The sequence below is a fragment of the Lepisma saccharinum genome, chromosome 2, assembly GCF_977018435.1.
Source record: "Lepisma saccharinum chromosome 2, izLepSacc3.1, whole genome shotgun sequence".
NCBI classification, from domain to species: Eukaryota; Metazoa; Arthropoda; class Insecta; order Zygentoma; family Lepismatidae; genus Lepisma; species Lepisma saccharinum.
Genome location: NC_139230.1, coordinates 143164231 through 143186280, shown reverse-complemented (window position 1 = coordinate 143186280; position 22050 = coordinate 143164231). Strand labels below are relative to the sequence as shown.

Genomic DNA, 22050 nt, shown 5'->3' with positions numbered 1-22050 from the left:
GTTGTATTGTGTCCATGTGTGTTTGTGACTGTCCTTCACCGATTTCATCTTATCACCATTCATCCACATCTTCACTATTAGCTCAAAGAGGCAGAAAAGCGAGCAATATAAAACAAATCAATCGATCAAATAAGTTATCTGTGGCAAATTTCCTGACTTCTCATAAATGTTGTGGTCTAGTTTTAAGTAACAATTAAAGAACTGATGAAAAATAACTGCTTTGCAATATGGCATGAGAAGATAATCTAGCATAGAACTCTACTAGTACATGAATACATTTCCATGTTTCTCAGAGAGTTATTACTTCCAAAGAAGTAATATCTGATTATGTTGTTCTGTCCAAATGGCATTTTAAGATATACGCCTTTGAACTTCAACTATTCATAAAATCCTCATAATGCCTCAAATACAAAGAAGAATAAGGCTTATTACACCAAAAATAGTTAGCACATCACGCTAGGGTTACTGGATTCGAATCCCGGCCTGGGCATCGATGTTTGTGAGTGTTCATTCATCAATTTCATCATGTCATCACTAGAGTTCGGAAGTTTGGCAAAATGCCTCTTTTTATCTACTCCATATATTGATAAAATATTTCCGGATATACGTTTCTTATGTTGTTTCGAATGTTTTAGAAGCCTTTTCATTTTGCCTATTTTGCCTATTTGGGACCCCACTGCCTATTTTTAATTATAATGCCTATTTTTGCCTTTTTCAGTGAAATTTGGCCATTTTTTTAAAAAAAATGTGTATATAAATTATTTTTCTCTCAAAAAACGTTGTTGGCATTTATTTTTCTTCCGTTTATTATGTGAATAATTTTCGCCTTATTTAAGTAATATTGAACTCATGCATGTTTCAACATTGCTGAAGGAGGAAAGTGTGAGAAAAATGTATTTCATGCTCAGATAGGATTTTGCCTTTCGGTTAACATATCCTTGTGCATGATTGACTGCTGAAGTGGACAGGTTGATTTCGAACATAAAGAAGATATTTCTGAAATCTCCCTCTCGAACCCGAAAATTTAAGGAAGTTGCATCTGAGCTTAGTTTTATCAGCAGCTATATATTATGCTAACAACCTTGAAAAAAATCAGTGAGGTGATAGATGCTCTTCCAGAAAATGAAGCGGCCTCAATTCGTGAAGTGAAAAAACTCCTGTGCTATTCAAGTTTATTTTTGCACATTATGGTGCATTTCCAGAGACAATTACAATTATAGCATCCATGAAAATCTACGAGGAATCTATGCAGCAGATGATGGAAGTGGTCAGCTGTTGCGGAAAAGTGCAAACGGGTAGTGAGTGCAAATGAGGACTTGAAACAATTGAAAACAATTTGTGATATTCTAAAAGGTGAAAAAGCTGTTACCCAAAATGAGTCCAGCTACTTTAGCTTGTTTTATGTATGCTCCAATAACTTCTGTCAAAGTTGAAAAATCATTTTCTATTATGAAAAACATTCTATCTGACAAGACGACTATCAATGAATGTTGAGAACTTAAAAAAACACCTTGTAGTTATGTGCAATCAAGACGGAGAAAATTGAAATGCTCTTCCCAATGTAGATTTTAACATTTTGCCAGCAATTATAGATAAAAGTAAGCGCTTTCCAAATCTGCCTTTTTCGGTTTATTTTGCCTTTTTTTCATTTTTTGTGCCTATTTTCCACATTATAAATGCCTTTTTGCCTGCCTATTTTAACGAAAATAAATGCCTGAACTTCCGGGCTCTAGTCATCACTCATCCCCATCTTCGCAAATTAGTCAAAAGTGGCATAAAAAGCGAAGTAAAATAAAGCAAATCAATCAACCAAAAATGGTTAATTGATTGAATTGGTGTTTCAAGTCCACTTTATGCACAGTAAGGCTAATCGTGACTGGATCTACAGTTTAAAGTGGGATCCGAACCACTATGAGCCTCCACCGCCAAAAATGGTTAAACATTTAATGATAGCTATGAAAGTACACATAGATCAGCTATCCAGTGGTCGCATGAACATAATCAAATATAAACATATAAGAATATTACAGGTCAGCGGCGTAACAAAATCGTCAAGGGTCCGCCCGCAAAAAACAAATCCCCCCATGTACAGTCAGCAACAGAAGTTTCTCCCTGTAAGTTTAAGCAAATACCTTCAATGGCAGTTTGGGGCTAAATTTAAAATAATAATTATTCAAGTCAAACGTGTGTCTATCATGATAATTTATATCTATTTGACATTTGTGTATTCAAAAGAAGAAAAAAGCAACTACAAACCGTCCTCTTTCCTCTTTTCCGTTGAGTTTTCTGGGCTGCACTGCGAATGATGCTATTAGTTCACTAACATTAATTGATGTTTCCATTTCAAATTCAACATAGAATACTGAGTCCGCTAAGTCTGGCCTGAATCATGTTACTCCAGAGTTTGTTACATATAAGTTTCAATTTTGAGAAATGTCGTTCTGCTGTAACGACGACGTGGAAAGAATATTTAAGTTAAGATCTATTTTCCACTACTTGATGTGTTAATTGTTAGTGATGTGTTAAGATGTTTAAATTCAGGAAGTTGCGATTTTCTCAAGTACAAAAGCTACAATCTTTCACCGCTCGCACGATTGTGATTTGGACAGTTCAGAGTCTGAGTTAAAGCTAATGACTAGAGTTATGGCACGCTACAAAACATAAAAGAAACTGAAATAAATCCCCTTCAGCAGCTTTCTACGATGGTCAAAACATTCAAAATTGCATTTCATGAACTTTAAATGCATTGTTTTATTGTAGTGTGCATTTTCTGGCTTGCGGCAAAGTGTTACCTTTGTAATCGAATTTGTAACGAAAGGTGAGTGCTATATCTATTCTGTTAGTTCAGAAAAAGCTTTTTTGGATTTAAGCAAGGTTGACAATTTTTCAGCTGATTATAATGAGATATATCTTATTTTAGTTTCTTACTGTGGTTCATTTTATCATTTCAGCAAAAAAATCATTCACACTCTTTACATAGATATAATACACAAGTACATCCAGAGAGTTGAGAGTGAGTGTAGTTCTTATGGAGTATTTTGTATTCTTAATATGAATAGTAAGTCCGTGATATTATTCCAATAAATAATGGCTTAGGGATAGAAAACAATTTTATTTGACATAAACGATTCATGCCTAAAAGTACATTTCGTATATGATGGAACAGAATGCAATATCTTACCTAGTGATTTACTTTTGGTCTGACTGTAAAGTACGTAATTGGTAAAATTACACAATAGTAATGAATTAAGTAAATACCTTTTAGACAGTATTAGTTAGCCTCCTGAGAATTTGAAACCAAAATCTGTATCCTCCTATTTATTTCAGGCTCGCGCCGCCACTGCTAGTCAGAGTCTACTAGTCTGACACAGTTGAAAGAGGATTTTTGGGATTGAAATGTAAATTGGTTAAACTAAGAATATTAAATAATAATTTCAGTATGCATACTTAATTCCTAATTTTTATTCATATTTTTAGTCACTTTGCTGCATTTATCTAATTATTTATTCATTCTTATAATTGACAAAGACTTTCATCTAATAAGAACATGCAAACAGACGAAACGTAAACGTAAACCTTAGTTATCATATAATTTTTTTCCTTTATCACAAACACGAATTGTGCACCAAATTTTGATCAGTACGAAAATTGTTAACATTGCTCAGCTATGAAATATCATAAAATATTAACCACTTTTATGAAGAATCTTTTATGCCATGCAACAAAAATTGGGTGGCATCAATAATTTATTTAAAATTACAATACTTTTCTAATATTATGTGGCATATATTTAGTGACTACATGAATAGCAGGGAAATAACAATAAAATGTAAGAATATGTATGAACACAGATAATAAATACTTAGTTTGTTACAAAACCAATGGGGAGTACATGGTTATCATCGCGCATAAATTACTATCCATACTATTCATCAATATTGAAATAGAAATTACTTCTAATCTTTGTCATGAAAATAGCCTTAATCATATCACTACTGTTTGTTAGATCATCCAATGTATCTTTACAATTATAATAGATTGTCAGCAGTTTATTTACAGGTCATGTGGAGTTGATTATGTAATTATTTAATTGAAAGATTGGTACGTGATCAAAATAATTGATATTGCTTCAAAGTAGAAATTGGCAGGTCTTCAAGATCATCGTGCATTATCTTTGTAGTCCTCATAGTATTTGGGATATTTGCTTGTTACATGGTGACGGTGTTATTGCTTCGCTATCAAGGAGACATTATTTGGGATATTGGTAATGAACACAGTCAGGTAGCTTCATGGATAGACAGACATGGCCATTTTGTTTGGTTACTTTTATCAGGTTTGGTAATTAGTTTTCATATAGTAAATGTATCTAACTCATATTACAGTAGTTATAAATATTGATCTTTCATTAATGATTATCCATTAGATATTACAATTAGCTATTACACTACATTACATTATTAATTAACAAATAACAATTAGTACTATAGATAGGTTACTTAAATACTAATTCCCATTCCTTACCTAGCTTGATTGGCTTCATCAGTTCTTCAACTATTTCAAAGAATGGAAGATTCTTCATTTTAACAACAGTTTTATTACTTATTGTTCCTTGTTGCTTTGTTACTTGCTGGAGGAAGAAAGAAAGTAGCGTATAAGCATCAGAAAGAAAATATTTTTCATTATTTCCTTTACTCCAGTGCTCGGGATGTCATCCTTCCAGCTATAGGGCAAATGCAAATGCATACCTGTTCTCGCCAGTCTGTGTGCTGAGTCGCTTAGACACTAGCAAGAAAGTTGTGGGGCACCAGCAGAGAATTAACCATAAAGTGCAGACACCAATGACCGTTTCAACAGGGGTTCGGCAAGGGTTACCAAGGGAGGGGGGGGTGTTATGGCGTATTCTGTGCCGTTGAAATTTGTGGGGATTTTTTCCTTAAAATAAAATAAAATTCAACATTTATATTTTTTTTTCTAAAATAAATGTAAAAATGTTTACACATTAGGTGCAGCATATTTAATCCATTAAATGAAGAAAAGAAAGTATTTAGAGGCAATGATGCCCACTGGCAGATTAGTGAACGCACGTTGCGTCCACCTAATTTTTTTCTTGGATAGGAATTTGATGTGAACAGTAGAGCATTGGATACAAGTTGAATTACGTTATCAACTAACCATTGCTGCTATATAAATAACAATTTCTAGACTGCCAAGAAAATATGTATCATCAGGGGGGTAATATCCAACTCTTACACATTAGGTCTTAAAATGACATGTGAAATCTGGTGGGGGGTTGAGGATTAAACATTGGTTGTGGGGGAGGCAATATCAAACTCTTGAATGTCAGTGTTAAGTCTTAGATTGTGAATGTAGTTTTAATTAGGGGTCACTGAGCATTGCATTTGGGAGGGGGGATTACGTCTAAGACTATTGCGGAAAATCTAGTGTGGGGATTGAGATTTCTTTTTCTGCAGGGGGTAATATCTACTCTTCAATATCAACAGTAAGTCCAAACTTGTGGTGCGAGGATTGAATATTATATTTGATTGGAGAGGGGGGAGTATGAAGCTCTTGATAAAGTGTTAAAATCGTAGTTAGTCAAGGAATTTATGTAGTGGGGGGAGGTTTCGAACATTTTAGCGATAAAATATGCACACGTTTTCGACTCAGAACGTGCGAAAAGAGAAGCTGGAAAAGAGTAAATATCGCGCGATCCTATGAAAGTATTGACACTCCAATAAATTAATATTCCTGCAAAGAAATGAATGTAAATATTTTCTGGCTCACTTCGCTGGCAAAAACACGTGTTGGGCGTTTTGATGAAGTGATTGTGAAGAATTATAAGTTGGGTGACCCTGATATGGCCATGCTAAGGTGTGAGAATTTTCTAGTTGCCATTTTTTAAAAAAATAAAACCATTTATTTTAATCGTTCTCAGGCTAATGGGCTTTCATAAAGAAATTTACATTCCTCATGAAAATAGTTTTACTGGTCCAAAAAAAACGAAATTCCTAAAGTCTACCTAGTGGCCATATCAGGAACATGTGCACATGATATGGCCACCCTTGTTCCATGTTCTACAAATCGTGATTTGTTTCAGTTTCATGGTGCAGTTCTGCTAAAATTAAATAATTTTCTTGTAAAAGGAATAAACATGATACTATATAATCCTTTTTGTAATTCAAGAGTGGATTCAAAACAGGATTTTCCATTAAAAATGAAGTTGTTTAAAGATTGACATTACAATTTACATATTTCAAAAACAAAAATGTGAAATCATTCAAGGGAAAAGTACAAGACAAAAATGAGATTGTTAAAACAAATTACTGGTCGCAATTGTGGCAAATAAAAATGTCTTTCAGCAGCAGTGAGGGCAACACACTCTTCGTGGTAGGAATTCCCGCAGACTATGCAGAGTAGCATCTCCTTGACTTCGTCCTCCTGACAAAGACTGCAGTACCAACTTTCAGATTCTGTGGTTTCCTGAGTCTCGTTCTTGCTGGGTTGCTGCTGTTTGTTCTTTGGCTGGTTGGTCAACGGCTGTTTCGTAGTTGGTCCCTGTGGCCATATCAGGAGCAGGTCAGCATGCACGAAAATCGTCTCATTACGAACAACCCGTAGATAATACGCCATCAACAATAACATTAATCGAAAGAGCATTAAAAACTGAATAGAGTACGATGATTTTCATGAAAACAGTCTTTGCAAAACATGCATAAAACAAAGGAGATTTACCAAAGAAAAACAAGAAGAGGTCACACGAAAAACACAAAACAAGCAACTGACGCCATATTGCTCAACCTGGCTGGATGAGAAATGATCACGTGACACATTAGGAGGCCTCCTCACTGAATGCTGAAGCCATCTAGCAGATTTTTTCTTAGCTAACTCACAATAGGGAGTGGTCATATCAGGAACATGGCCATAACAGGAGCATCCACCTAAGTACTATAGATATATTGCAAGACATAAGCAATATTCTCGATATTCTTAAAATATAATGTTTAGTGTTGGTATTCTGCTTATCTTAAAGCAGGTGCATCATTTTGATGATGTAGTTCTATTAGCAATATTGTTGTATTATTGATTTTCTGTGTACTGTACTAGTTGTACTAAGTGTACTTCATAGTAACCCATTACCAAATAAAACAGAAAAATAAATAATGTTAAACTCGCAATTTTAACTTAATGTCGCAGAGAAATGTTACTTTAGCCAGTAAAATTTGCACTTAAGATAAAATCCATGGGTCATTCCACATCAAATCAACGCAAAAAACTAAGATTTTGACACCCACCAACTCCGATTTCGATGAAATTTGGTATACAAATTCCTTTATGGTTGAAAGAAATCACCTATTTTTTCTCCCCTCTATCTCAAACGGTTTTCATTTTACAGCACTTCGAAATGTCATCAAATCAGTGTTGTCTGTCACTCTTGAGACCCTTGACACAAGATACCTTTGCTTACATTTTATTTCTTTTCTCCTTAACCAATCATCAGATGTCTTTGGAATTTTACACAAAATTCAATGAAATAATGAGAATTTCAGAAAAGATACATCAGCACTCAAGAAATTTTACAAATGCCTATAAAAAGTCTAATAATGGATTTGTAGCCTAATTTTTGTGGTGGGAAAACTAGGTTACGAAAGTCTGAATTTTCATCATGTAGGTATGATGGAACCAAAAACTTTTCATGTTGAAAATCATTGCAAAGACATGCTCTTTCTCTACAAAAAATACAATTTATGTTTTTTTATTCCTTCTAACAAATATTTTACGTTTTTTTTGAAAATTGCCTAAAATTTCAGGGTCAATCCGTACCAAATGATCAAGCACTGGTCGCTCGACCATTTTTAAAATTTTTCATTTGTTTGTTGTTGTAACCCCTGTACAAGAGTAGTTCATAACAGGCATTATTTCTCTAGAACTAGACTTCCTTTGAAAATGGCGGCCATTTTTGTTTCATGACTTGCAACATTTTTGGCCTATGCAGACAGTTGCGATAATTATGATAACTCAACTAAGAAAAATTATAGAAATCTGGGGTAAAAATCATTGTTTTCAGTACATTTCAGGTTACATTTTATGTTCCGTATCTTTTTTCACCACATCTAATGCAAATGGCTGAAATTTAGAGTCAAAACTGACTGATATTCAATTTTGAAGGAAAATCAATGTATAGGATATATTTTTTTAGTAGGTAAGCAATGAAATATCAGAGCTATAATTTTTCTTATTAGAGGAATCATGTACATCCAAAGTTTCAGCAGAAAATATTTGACACACAGCCGTACACACCTTTTCTTTGATAATAGCTACTAACGGGCTTACTATGCCATTCGTATGATGCAATTAATTAATACGTACAATAATTGTAATTGCATGATAGTTCATTAAAAGTAAATAATTATAATTGTAACTAATAACGTAAATTTGTCTGTTTTAGCCAAATTTCCCCCTGTTGAAACTTTGTAATCATGTAATATCAATCTCGAAATTTTTTACAGGTACGTACCTCTTTATGCAGTAAATATCAAATTTTATTAGGTTCCCAACCAGATATTGGTTTGATTTCAGTTTTAAGTCAACTTTATGCACGGGAGGCTAATCGAGACTGGACCTACAGTTTATTAAAGTGGGATCCGAACCAGTATGTGCATCCACTGGGTATCGAACCCGGGACCCCTTGATTACAAAACGTCGACGTAACCACTATGCCATCGGGAAGACCTTTCCAACCAGACATACTCGTATATTTGGGCCCCAAATTTTGAGAGAAATTAGCATTTTCAAAGAGCTTTAACTTAATGCGGAAACAGTCACAGAGCTCAAATATTTTCTGCTGAAACTTTGGATGTAGATGTTTCGTCTAAAAAAATTATAGCTCTGATATTTCGTTGCTTACCTACTAAAAAAATATATTCTATACATTAATTTTTTGAGTGCTGATGTATTTTTTCTGAAATTCTCATTATTTCATTGAACTTTGTGTAAAATTTCAAAGAGATCTGACGATTGGTTAAGGAGAAAGTAAATAAAATGTAAGCAAGTGTATCTTGTGTCGAGGGTCTCAAGAGTGACAGACAACACTGATTTGATGACATTTCAAAGTGCTGTAAAATGAAAACCGTTTGAGATAGAGTAAAAAAAAATAGGGAATTTCTTTCAACCATAAAGGAAAGGTGTATACCAAATTTCATCGAAATCGAAGTTGGTGGGTGTCATGACCTCGTTGAAATGGCGTGGAATGATCCCATGCAATAATTGCTGTGGATTACTAAAATAGTTCTAATTACCCCCAAACAGGCGAGTTATTTGAAGGAGGCACCGTATTATATTCTCGTCTCGGCCTTAAGAATTTATGTGTTAAATAGGCAAATGGTGGGTTTTTAAAATTTATCCTCAACCCACGCACACTTTTTAAATGCATATTTATATAATTTAATTTATGACATTTGAGATTGCTAGCTTTCCGTTATGTCGAAAATTCGAACAATTAAAAAAATATATATGAACAGTTTAACAGGCTATTGTATTCAAATGAAAATAAATTGTTATGTATTCATCCAAACTATATTGGGAGTTAATGCATCCACGATCTTGGTGGGGATGGGCACCTCTGTATAGTGTTCGGTAAAGCTTAAAAATACGTACTCTTGGTAGACACGCTGTCGTAATCAAATACTTCGTGGGGATTATGACATGATTTTGGAGGACACGCCATTGGCTTTCGGGGGGGGGGTCCCACTGGGTACGGCAAGCTTTATCAATGGCGGTGGGTAATTTAGCTGACACAGCCCTGTACTGTCATCTGCTCTTTTGGAGGGGAAGCATGCCTTTTGCCACATGGGAAAGTTCACGCAAAGCACCCCTCATCTAACAATCTCCACAAGCGCTGATAGGCCTTCCAAATGGTGCAGTGGTATCGTCGTCGCCTTGTGTTCAAGGAGTACTGGGTTCGATACCCGATGGAGGCACATAGTGGTTCGGGTCCCACTTTAAACTGTAGGTCCAGTCCCGATTAGCCTTACTGTGCATAAAGTGGACTTAAAACATCAAACCAATCAATCAATTGAAGCGCTGATTTACTTTGCGATAGAATCTAGCACACGAACTCTTAGGTATTCAAGTTCTGTGCGATTGTAAACTCGCCACTCTCTTACCACGTTATAAGGATGTGGGAGGAAAAAGATGGTGTACGTTGAAAGAACATGTAGCTACTTTCAGCGATAAAGTGTCCTCAATAGGAATGTTTGATATTTTCGCTTTAACGTTAACGCTGACAACTAGGAACAAATTCCCATTCCACAAATCGGAGTTGTTATCACAGCACGCTGCGAAGCTAGGGGTCCCGGATTCCAATCCCGCCCTGGCATGGGTGATATTTGTGAGTTTCCCTTCATCAATTTCATCATATCGTCATTCTACACATGAGCTAATGTTTGAAACAAATTCATCAGGTTCATTTGCAAGCAAAAAAGAAAAGAAAACTGGGAACGGAACATTGCTCCCCTAGAACGGTCGGGCGAAACTTTTTGACATGATCGGTCGGGTGGGGTCTGACAGACTCATAATACAAAATGGCTTCTAATTCCCCACTATTTATTTTTATCACTACATTAGCTAATGGAACACATTGCACATTGTACAAACATTTTGATATCTAAATAAAAAAGAAATTGCCCATATAAAACATGGTGGTCTAACATAAAACTTGTGTTTCGGTAATGTACACACATGAAAACCACACTATAATTTTAAAAGATGTTATAATTATTAATAATCACTAGAAGCCAGTAAACATGTGTGATTCGGATAAAAATTAGCTAAAATAAGATGTAGAAACACAAATTCATTGCAAAATGCACATTCTACAGAAATAATGCACACCTCTAAAATTACTGTCCCATTTTCTCTGATTTATCTGCACAGTCCTTGCACATCATTAAACAGTGTTTCAGGCACAACCAAACTTTACATTGCTTACAAAAGTATCTGGTTTTTGCATTTTTGCACATGCAGCATCTCCCTCTTTTACCAGGTTCAGGATCTTCCTTTCCTTCAGCTTCGTCTGTGCCTGATAACCTGGCAATTAGTTGACGAATATGTCTAGGCAGGTTTCGTTGAGAAGCTCTCTCTGCCATGTGTTCTCTGACTAAACAAAGTCCCAATTCCTTCGGAAACAGCCTTCTTGACTTCTTTTCAGCTTCCGCCGAATTTGCCTTCCATACCACGTACGCATTAACACCTGCAATGTTCACAAGTGCGTAACATAAACACAGTGGCCAGCGCTTTGTAACCCTTCCAACATTGTATTCCGCACACATTCCGTCTACGACATCAACACCACCTTTAGTAGAGTTGTAAATTGTGAAAATCTCAGGCTTTTTCATGTCCTCAGTTGAATCATCAATTCTTTCAAAGAGGAAAGCAGAATAACACACTTATTCTTCTTTGGGACATAGGACACTAAAGTGCATTTCTCCTGAAACCCAAACATACTTCAGTGTATGGGTTTGGTCTTCTTTGGTAAGAATTCGGAAGGGATTTGAGATTTATTTTTACGCACAGTCCCAACAAGTGTAAGATTTTCTCTTAAAATCTTCTCCATCAGTTTGTAACTTGTGAACCAGTCATGTTTCTTCCAGTTCATAATATTGGATTCACTAAGTGAAGGACAACACCGTCTGCAGAGTTGTCAATTTCGAAAGGTCCTTCAGGTTTCTTACCCGCATATATTTCTAGGTTTTTAAAATAAAATGTTTCTGAGTCTGCCATTATAAAAACCTTTATACCATACTTTGTGGGCTTTGATGGTTTATACATATGAAAGCTGCACTTTCCACGAAACCCCACAAGCATTTCGTCAATCGTGACAAGTTCCCCTGTTGTGTAATTCCTTTTACAGTTTTCGACAAACATGTTCAAAATGTCGCGAACTGCTGCCAACTTGTCATTTCTTATTCTGTCTATTCTGGTATGAATATTGTCGAATCATATGCATCTGACAAGGGAGGTTATCTAAGTGTCACCCTCCGATTTCCATGAAACTTGGCAGGTGTATAGAGGGGTCCAAAGGAAGAAATACGTGTTTTTTTGTTTCGGCTAAAAAACTGTTTTAGGGGGCAACTCCCCCTCAAATGTCAAGATGAGAAGAAATTGAAGTGGGGATCTGACCCCTGTGTCACCTCCGATTTCCATGAAACTTGCCAGGTGTATAGAGGGGCCCAAAGATAGAATTTTGTTTCGGCTAAGAAACTGTTTTAGGGCGCAAACCACCCCTCGATGTGTTTTCGTAAAATGTATCAGAGAAGCAATAATGACGCGAATATTAGAGAAATGTGGTCCGGAAACAAACTTTTGCTATGATAATGGTGAATCTGTAAGAGTGCTTTTGAGTGATGCGGGGGATTGAAAGAAAAGCGGTAAGAGTGTTTAACTTACCACTAGAATTAGATGATGACTGTGTGAAAGAAAAAATGACGGAATTTGGGAAGGTGGAATGTATAGACAAAGAAACGTGGTCTGAAAACTTTAAATATCAAGTTTACAACGGGGTGAGAATAGTGAAAATTGAACTAAAAAAACCGATTCCGTCGTTCATTACAGTAAAATCTCATCAGTGCCATGTGATATACGACGGACAGCCGAGAACGTGCAGGGCGTGTGGAAAAGAAGGACACGATAGCTGGCAATGTGATAGTCGTCAGATAACAACGCTTCGTGTGAATAAAAACCGAGACAGAAATTATAGTGATATAATAGTGGAAAAGGGGAGTTCCTCGAACGCGAAAAATCAGTTACAACCAGATAATAATCAAACCAGGTCGGAAGGTCTACAAAAGGGGATAAAAGAACAAAAGCAAGATAAGGGGATAAATAATGTGCTAAGTGACACCCGCCCGGTGGAAATGTTCCCACCGGTAAATATGGAGACCACAAAGGAAGAACACAACCAGAAAATCTTATCGATGGACACAAAACAACCGGGAACTTCCCACCTAGACAAACAAGACGAAAAAGGAAGTGAAGAAATGCAGGATGACCAGATGCAGGACGAAGGGAACGCAGTTGATCTTCCTCCCATCCCAGCGGCAAAGGACAACGTCCCAATAGAGGAGGACAAGGGACCATCGAAAGACTGTGAGCTGGAAAGTGAATTGAATACAGAAGAAGAAAGTGACTAAAGTGCCACTTCAGTGTCAAAGTGGAAAAAAACTCAGCAGATGGGTGCAAAAAACCGGACGAAGAATACTTCGAAAGGTAGCGAGAACACATTGGCGAAGAGGAGATCAGTGAGAGAGGTAGGAGGTATGAATAGAGTAATGAACAGAAGAAGTAAACCCTAAAAAGGGAAATTTAATTTGATATTTCATTTGTTATTTGTATATTTTTTTTTTCAACGTTATGAGGGGAGATCAGAAAGTACTATTAACTGTGTGCTACATTATTCATTTATTAATAGTGTATACCACTAGAATATGTACTATTAATATTAATGGAATCTTTTCGCCTGTAAAATGTAAAATGTTAGAAGAATTTGTAAGGGTACACTCCATAGACGTATTGTTTTTGCAGGAAGTTTGTATGTGTGACTTCCCATCAATATATGGTTACGAAGCCATAGTTAATACTGGTACAAATGGCCGTGGGACAGCAACACTTGTTAGAAACGGCCTAACTATTAATAATGTAAAAAAGTTAGTAGATGGGAGAGGCATTAGATTTCAAAGTGCCAACTATACTTTTGTAAATATTTATGCGCCTTCAGGCAATCAAAATAGACAATCACGTGAACAATTTTATAATCAGGACATATTATATTTGCTACCGTTAAATGGATCTAAAATAATACTTAGGTATTGAATCCCAGCGATTGTAGAGGAGCCTATCAAAAGAGTCCAACACTTGCAACATTAATTAAAGAATTGCATTTGAAAGATATTGGTTACAGAAGAGACAGGATATAATATTTACATATTTTAATAATAAATCTGGATCGAGAATCGATAGGTTATACACAAATACAGATCAAGTAAAAATATAACATCCATAGAAGCATTGCCAGCGCCCTTTACTGATCATATGGCAGTAAAAATGGCAATTAACCTGGAAGAAACAAAACTAGTCAGGGGTCCTTCATATTGGAAGCTAAATATACAGTTATTAGAGCTTCCACATACCAATGCAATATTTGAACAAAAATGGACCGAATGGTGTATACAACAAAAGCATTACAGTAATCATAATGACTGGTGGGTTCGATATGTAAAACCAAAATTAAAAACTTTTTTCTGCTGGTATGGAAAAGAAAATGCAAAAGACAGAAACGGATTGATCAACTTTTATTACCAGTGTTTACACGAGGCATGTCAAGGGAGAGATGTCACCAAAAATTACCAAGCCGTACAGCAGTATAAAGCCAAAATCTTAACACTCCAGAGGCAACAAATAGAAGGCATAACAATAAGAACCAATTCCAAGAATTTAATTCAAGATGAAAGAACTTCGATGTATCACTATGTACAGATGCAAAAACAACAAATAACACTCATGATAAACAATATTGTGGTTTCAGGTGGAGAATCGCATGTGAGTCAGCCAGGAATCATGCAAACATTTTATGACTATTATGGGGAGCTTTATCAGTCCGGGGAGGGGGAATCAGAAGCAAGAGAGACACTACTGAAATCTCTAATGGTTTGCAAGAAGAGGATAGACAACTTTTAGATACTGAAGTAACAATAGAAGAAGTACTATATGAAGCGTTACGAACATGCAACCTTAAAGGAGCACCAGGAAAAGATGGTATTGGTTACAAGTTTCATTTGCAGATTTTTGAGATTATAAAATATGAACTAATCAAAATCATACAAAAGTTTTACAAAATGAAAAGTTTTACAAAATGAAGGCATCATCATATTGATACCAAAAAAACCACACGCAAAACAAGTAGACGACTACAGACCAATAACATTACTAAATTGTGACCATAGGCGCCGACTCCATGGGGCTTGGGGGGGCTAGAGCCCCCCAATGTTAACGATGTGGGGGCAGAGCCCCCCAAATAATTTTGCTAAAGACGATCTAATGTATTATTTTGCTTCTCTTGTAAAGTTTACTGTAAATTGTGCCACATGAACTTAACTTTAAATACACATTTCAAAGTTCTAGACCATCAACTTTGGGGGCTATGACCAGAGACAGCAAAACACATGACTTATTACTATATACTAAGTATGTACTTATGAGTATTGTTAAAATTTTTACTAAAAAGAGTTTCAAAAGACGATGTGCATGAACTAGGGTAGTGGATGGGACGTTCGGGCTACAAATGGCTCTCACATGACATTCAGAACGAGATCATTGATATATTAGGGAGATCTGTTTTGCGCTCCGTGGTAGCAGATATTAAAAGTCGGGAATAATTTGCTATTATGGTTGACGAAACTTGTGACATATCCATCCGTGGACAATTAATATTCTTCATGAGAACTGTGAATAAAAACTTTGATATTTTTGAGGAATGTTATAAAATGCGAAGCAGACAGTTGAACATGATACAACGAGTGTGGTTTTTGCAAACATATATGTTTAGTAAATTAAACTATACGGCTCAAGTGATCCCAATCAATCAAAAATACCTCAGAATAATGAATTCAGCAATTGGTTGGTTTATGTGGTATGGACAGTTTTCTTCGAATACCACTATCCAATCTATGGCAAATAAAACTAAAAGGAGTATTAGAGCTGACAAATATTGAGATCAAATGCAAATCCCTATTCCTGGCACGATCCTATACGCTCTATGGCATTGAAGATTCCATTACATCATTATGGATACAGTTATGGCGGAGGAATTTCCACCCCAAAATCCACCAGCTCTACGCAGATTGAACAAAAGACCGATATATCTACGAAGTTTGATCCAAGAATTCAATGATGTGGTGCTTCAGCCAAAAGGTGAAGACGTAAAACTCTCTCAATACTTATATACTCTGTTTCACAAACAGTTGCAGATACCGACTCACTGCATTGAAAAACATTTTCCCAATAACAGATGGCAAAATATTTGGAAAAATTTAAATAAGAAATTTCTGGATACATCAGTGTATAGTGTTTGGTACAATGTAATACATGATGTTATACCAACTAATGAACGCTTACATAATATCAAGAGACTAACAACTAATAAATGCCAAGGGCCTCCCCCATGGCGCAGTGGTAGCGTCGTTGACTTGTAATCAAGGGGTCCCGGGTTCGATACCCGGTGGAGGCACAAGTGGTTCGGATCCCACTTTAAACTGTAGGTCCAGTCCCGATTAGCCATACTGTGCATAAAGTGGACTTAAAACACCAACTCAACAACAACAACAACTAATAAATGCCACATATGTGGAGAGTTAGACACCACTGAGCATAGAATAGTAACATGTAATGGAGTAAAGGGAATTTGGAAATGCCTAACGACATATCTAGGACAAATATGTCGAACAGCACCCCAGTACTTGTACCATCTATGTGTACAAGACCAGATTTCAAATATTTTCCAGAAAACAAAAATAATGCAGTAATTTGGTTAATAGCTAATACAATATTATGTATTTTGTAAAAAGTATGAGAGCAATAGCATTTTGTTTACACAGTATATAAAAAGAACCAGATGGAAAATATTACAATATCCATAAATGTATGAGTATTTTGGAAACTACCTCAGTGTTGTTTAGAAAACAATAATTGTATACCTGTGTTGTGAAACTGTAAACAGGTATTTAATATATGAAGAAATGTATATTTATATTACAGGTACCAATGTATGTTTACGCCAAAATCTTGTATCAGATAGCGAAAATGGTACTCTTACTATATTACAACAACCAAGCCCGACCGGGATTCGAACCCGGAACCCTTGACGTCGCAGCGCGATGTGCTAACCACTCGGCCACAGGGTCGGGCACGATTGAAGACATCGAGAGTTTACTTCAGTACCCTTTCAATAAAGTCGTCACAAACCTGATCTATCATACTGTACTTAAATATTACTAATTAGCACATTTTCCCAATTTTTTCTGTTGTTATCTTATGTTTTCATTGGAACATTATGTACTGGAACTGTTTAAAAAGACAGGAAAATAATGTCAATGAAAATAGACTGCTGCAAAAAGACACGTGGCGTCCTGGTATGCCTTGGTCCTCAAAGTATCTATCCTTGAAATTTAGATCTGTAATGCTCAAGTGTTTAAATCTAAATTATTTTTGAAACATCGACTGTTTAGTAACGTTTGTTTGTGCAACTTCGTTTCATAGAGTAACCATAAAAAGCAAAAGTTAAGCTGTAATTACATTACCTGGTTCCTCTTTGATCGTGTTGTATATCTGTTTTCTACGGGCTCCCCTTGTGCACTTGCGGTAGGGACCACACTGTCTGTTGATTCATTGTCATATGGGCCAAAGAGTTTTGGAATATCATTGGCAGGGACAGGGCTGGGTCTTCTATTCATACCTTCCATCCTGTAATAGACCCAGAAGAGTAAGACAAGGTTGTTACAGGTAGGATGGATTACATGTTGCAAAAATTTTGTTGTCAATGAATAAAAGCTGCAAGGTCAATGTTAATTTTCAAATTTTGAATTTGGTAACTTAATATCACTTTTCTACTTCTGTAAGTTAATTGTTTTCTCGGTTTTCTTTCAGTTTTGAAGTCCACTTTATGCACAAATAGGTTACCGCTACGTCATCGACAAGGACCTATGAGTTATTTGTGATAATGATGATGAATGATAACGGCGATACATTAAATAGAAATAGGCGAAAGAAAAAATGCAATATAATTCCTATCACCCAACTAGAACTCAAACACATACCTTTCAGTGAAGATCTGGATTCCAGTGGCCTATGCTGGTTTCAACAAGTGGTTGGTTTCTAACACAAACACTTTAAAATGATTATAACATCACATACATTATTAAATAATAATAAATGTCGAGTATATGTTCAATATTATAAGTCAACAATATTGGAAAGGAGTATGATATTGAATGAGGGTGAATGAATGTTAATGATTGCTTGGCAAAGAACGGGCAGGGTATATGCTATTACAGACATAGACGTACTGCAGCCAGCAGAGTGAGCAGATTGAAGGCACACTAAGCCAATTAATCTGTCCAAAGATGACCACGAACTAGACTGTTTCTCTTCGATAATTCAGACGTAAATAACAGCCTTTATTAATATTTAATACAAGTCTTTGAAAGTAATGGAACAGTTACTTCTTTGAGTAATGCAAACTGTAAGTCAGTTACTTTTCAAGTAACAAGTAAGGAAAATTAGTTACTTTTCAAACGGAAGCAAAATTTCTTCAGTAAAAGTTTTCCTACTTCTTAACCAAATGTTGGTTTCAAAGAATGGACAAGTCGAGGATTATGAAAATTGACTCTGCATGTCCCCAAGTGTATTTATTTTAGAAGTCTTGGTATTAGAACGCCTGCTTTGAATTTTTACTACCTCAATCGTTTTTTAAAAATATATTTACACATACATTCTGTATGAAATTATTTATAATTTAATAAAGAATTTACGTTAATAATGCCTCTAGCTTTTTCTACAAGTTATCAGAGCGTGCTACGACGCCAGGGGTCTCAGGTAAAACAATGAAGTTTGTAAAGAATTACAACCTAGAGAACTGAGTATAACTGATATGAGAAGGAAAGTGACAAGGAAACCTACGGCTCGAGGATTTTTCTTTTATTAAAATAAAATGAAAAACAGATAAGTGATCGGCTTTAAAACTCGGCACCAAAGTTCACTGGTTCGAACTTCCCAGGGCATGGGTGTTATTTGTGAATTCCTCTTTATCAATTTCATCTACTGCAATTGTCATTCATCCTTACTGTCGCGATTCGTTAAAATTAGGAGACATGCTATACTAAATAACAAAAAATACAAATTCTTTATAAATATTATATGGTCATGCATGAAAATATAATCGTATCTAGAATAAAGAAACTGTAAAAGTAACTCGATTTCTTTTTAAAGTAACAGCAACTCTGACTAAGTTGCTTACTCCAATGAGACACTGAGTTACTTTTGTTTTCAAGTCACTGTAACTGTAATTCAATTACTTTTAAATAGTAACTTCCCAAGCTCTGTTTAATACGCTGGGTTCTAATTAAAAATAATCCGCAGATTGTAATGGAACAGGAAAAATAAAGAACGTTTTACAACAATAGTTATGCCATCTCTGATTGCTTAGATTGTCTGGAATATACATACTGTAGCTGCTCGAGTCAAATACTCAACATGCTTAGCCACCAAGGTGAATGCAAAATTCAAGTATAATATCCATTTTCCACAGTGAAACTCTTCGAATTCCAAAGCCAAAATTCCTATGCGCACAGCTTATCTCATATTTTGAAAAACATTCTTATAAAATGCAATATTAAAAATCTAATATATCCCAGTGCATTGTGCACATGTTGCATCATTTCTAAAATACTCAATTCAAGGTTGACATTTACATAGCATAATTTCAGAATTAAATATATATTTTTTTTTACCTGTATGTTATAATTAATTATATGTTAGTCAAAGTCACGAAAATGAAAACATAATAAATAAAAACTACCTCTTTGTTGAAGTACATCGAGGCTGCCTTACCCGAAAGAAGACCTCATTTGTATCATTTCTGGAGTCTGTGCACAAGCTCGAACGGGAACAGGCGCTGGCAAACATTGGGGACAGTCAAGGGCACCACAAACTCCACGTCTAGTGTAGTTCCCCACATTTCTTGGATACATTGTCATAACAGGTGATACGACTGAAACGAAACAATGACTGGTGTAATTATAATTATAGTAGGTATATCTTCTAATCGACATTTATTCATAACGAAAAATTATGAATTCAACACAAATCTATGTTGATAAGAGGATAATTTCAATTTACATATTCTTCACACTCGTCACTAAAATCCATTTCGTCAATCATTTCTAGCCATTCCTTGGATAATAACTGCAAATGGCATTTCACAGTAATTCATCAAATATTGAAACCTCGAAAAATAATCCTTTTAGGAGTAAGCCCCAGTTATTATTATTTCATTTAAACATGCATGACGGCCAGTCCTTTGTGAAATCACTGACGAAAAGTAGAGCTTGAAGTTCAAATAATAAAAAATGACCAAGCATCAATTTATTTCCCAAGTATGGACAAAGAATTATCAAGAGAGAAACTTAAATGAGGTAAATTATTTCATGAACATAGACACACACACGCATACCCCTCTCCACATAAAAACATATTAGAAACGAAAGTTACTTAATTTATAACTTGTTACCATATAAAACTTGTTACAATTTGTCTTAAAGTTCCACTTTTTAAAGCAAATTTTATGTAAAATTGCTACATTCACCAAATATTTTTGTGAACTCAATGATAAATTAATCCCTTTAAAATACTATGATCTGTAGGTGAGTGTGAAGCCAGCGTTACCCCATGCTAATTTACACCCTGTCACTAAGATCGAATTCGGCGAGTGATCTGCAATGTAGATATAATACTTACATCTATCCAACATGTGATACAGCAAGGGTGATAATGATGGATGTTGAGGCTGTGGTGGTGGTGGTGGTGGAGGAGGAGGGGGTGGTGGTGGAGGTGGTGGAGGTGGCGGTGGTGCTGGTGGTGTTGGTGTTGGTGGTGGTGTTGGTGATGGAACAATGAAAGATGAACCATCCCACCATAATCCATTATATGGTTCCATTGGTCCAGATTGAGGCATCATAAAGTTATATTGAGGCATTCCAAGTACTTCCGGAATCCTACGCAAAGATACGAGATTATGTTACTTTAATATAGATATAGATATCCATATACTGCATAAATAAAGTCTCTAAATCAAGTATTTTAGTCCCATAGTACCTGAATATCAGAACTAATGATGAATTACGAAGTTCACATCAGAGTACGACGTTGCAACAAAATTCGAGTACAAATGTTGAAAGAACAAATTAGAAATAAAAAATACAGTAACTAAATATAAGCATGATACAGGAACATACTGTACTGCGGAGCAACTAGAGAGGTAGCATGACAGCCACTAAACCATCAGCAAGTACGGGTGTCTATAAAGTCACTTAACATTTCTGCATGAACAGGATTTATGGTACAAAATTCAATATGTACTGAAACATATATCACAGTAGGACACAAAATCAGTATAACTCAATGTGACCACCCCTCAAGTCTAGGCACATATGCCAACAATCCACCACAGCCCGAAACACCTTCTCCAACATAGATGGCGTAATCTCAGCAACTGCGGCCGTAATTCGTTGTTTCAACTGGGCTATGCTGTCGATCATCGCCCCGTACACCTTAGACTTGATAAACCTTCAAATGAAAAAGTCTAATGGGGTCAGATCGAGGGGGGGGGGGGAGCAACTCCCCATTGCGAGACACCACCAATCCATCTACCGGTGAAAACTTCGTTTAGGTGATCACGAACGATGATGGCAAGATGGGGTGGTGCCCCACCCTGTTGGTGCATAGTAAGAAGCTTGGTGTTCCCCAATCCACCGTGCTATGAGCCACAGTTGGTAGATGCTGGAATTATGGATACTGAGTCGCGTGGTCGATGCGATGGGGCTACGTGTGATCGCGTCCTGTACATTTTCCACAATTTGTGGTGTTATGGCTGGCCTACCTGGACGTTCTTCATCCTCAACACTACCTATTCACTTGAATTTGTTGACCAGGTTCTTAATAGCCAGCCTGGTGGGGCCTGGTTTTCTGAATTTCCGAGTGAAGTCCGTCCGCACCTGTTCATACGTCACTCCACGCAGACGAGCACAAACAGCGGCTATTCTCTCTTCTATAGAGTACATTTTATCAGATCACTTGGAAAAAAGAAAAGATTTGTCATTAGTTCATTGAAATGTTAGGTGACTTTATAGACACCCTGTATATGCAGGATATCAGCTTGATGTAAAATTTCAGAGCTGTGATTTCTGATCCTCTTTTATTTTGGCTTTCATCTACCCATAATCCTAA

At 36.0% G+C, this 22050-nt stretch overlaps 1 protein-coding gene across 2 annotated transcripts in view; it reads right to left on the bottom strand.

Moving 5' to 3' along the window:
• The window catches only part of LOC145984135 (E3 SUMO-protein ligase PIAS3-like), an 84613-nt gene that overhangs the window by 35991 nt on the left and 26572 nt on the right, over positions 1–22050 (bottom strand). For both annotated transcript variants that reach the window (XM_083117577.1, XM_083117576.1), the window contains 4 exons: positions 20563–20819; positions 19657–19816; positions 17349–17511; positions 4522–4627 (listed from right to left, as the gene is read on the bottom strand). In XM_083117577.1, the coding sequence (XP_082973703.1) occupies positions 4522–4627; positions 17349–17511; positions 19657–19816; positions 20563–20800 (667 nt within the window). In that variant the 5' untranslated portion in view covers positions 20801–20819. The remainder of the gene's footprint in view (positions 1–4521; positions 4628–17348; positions 17512–19656; positions 19817–20562; positions 20820–22050) is intronic.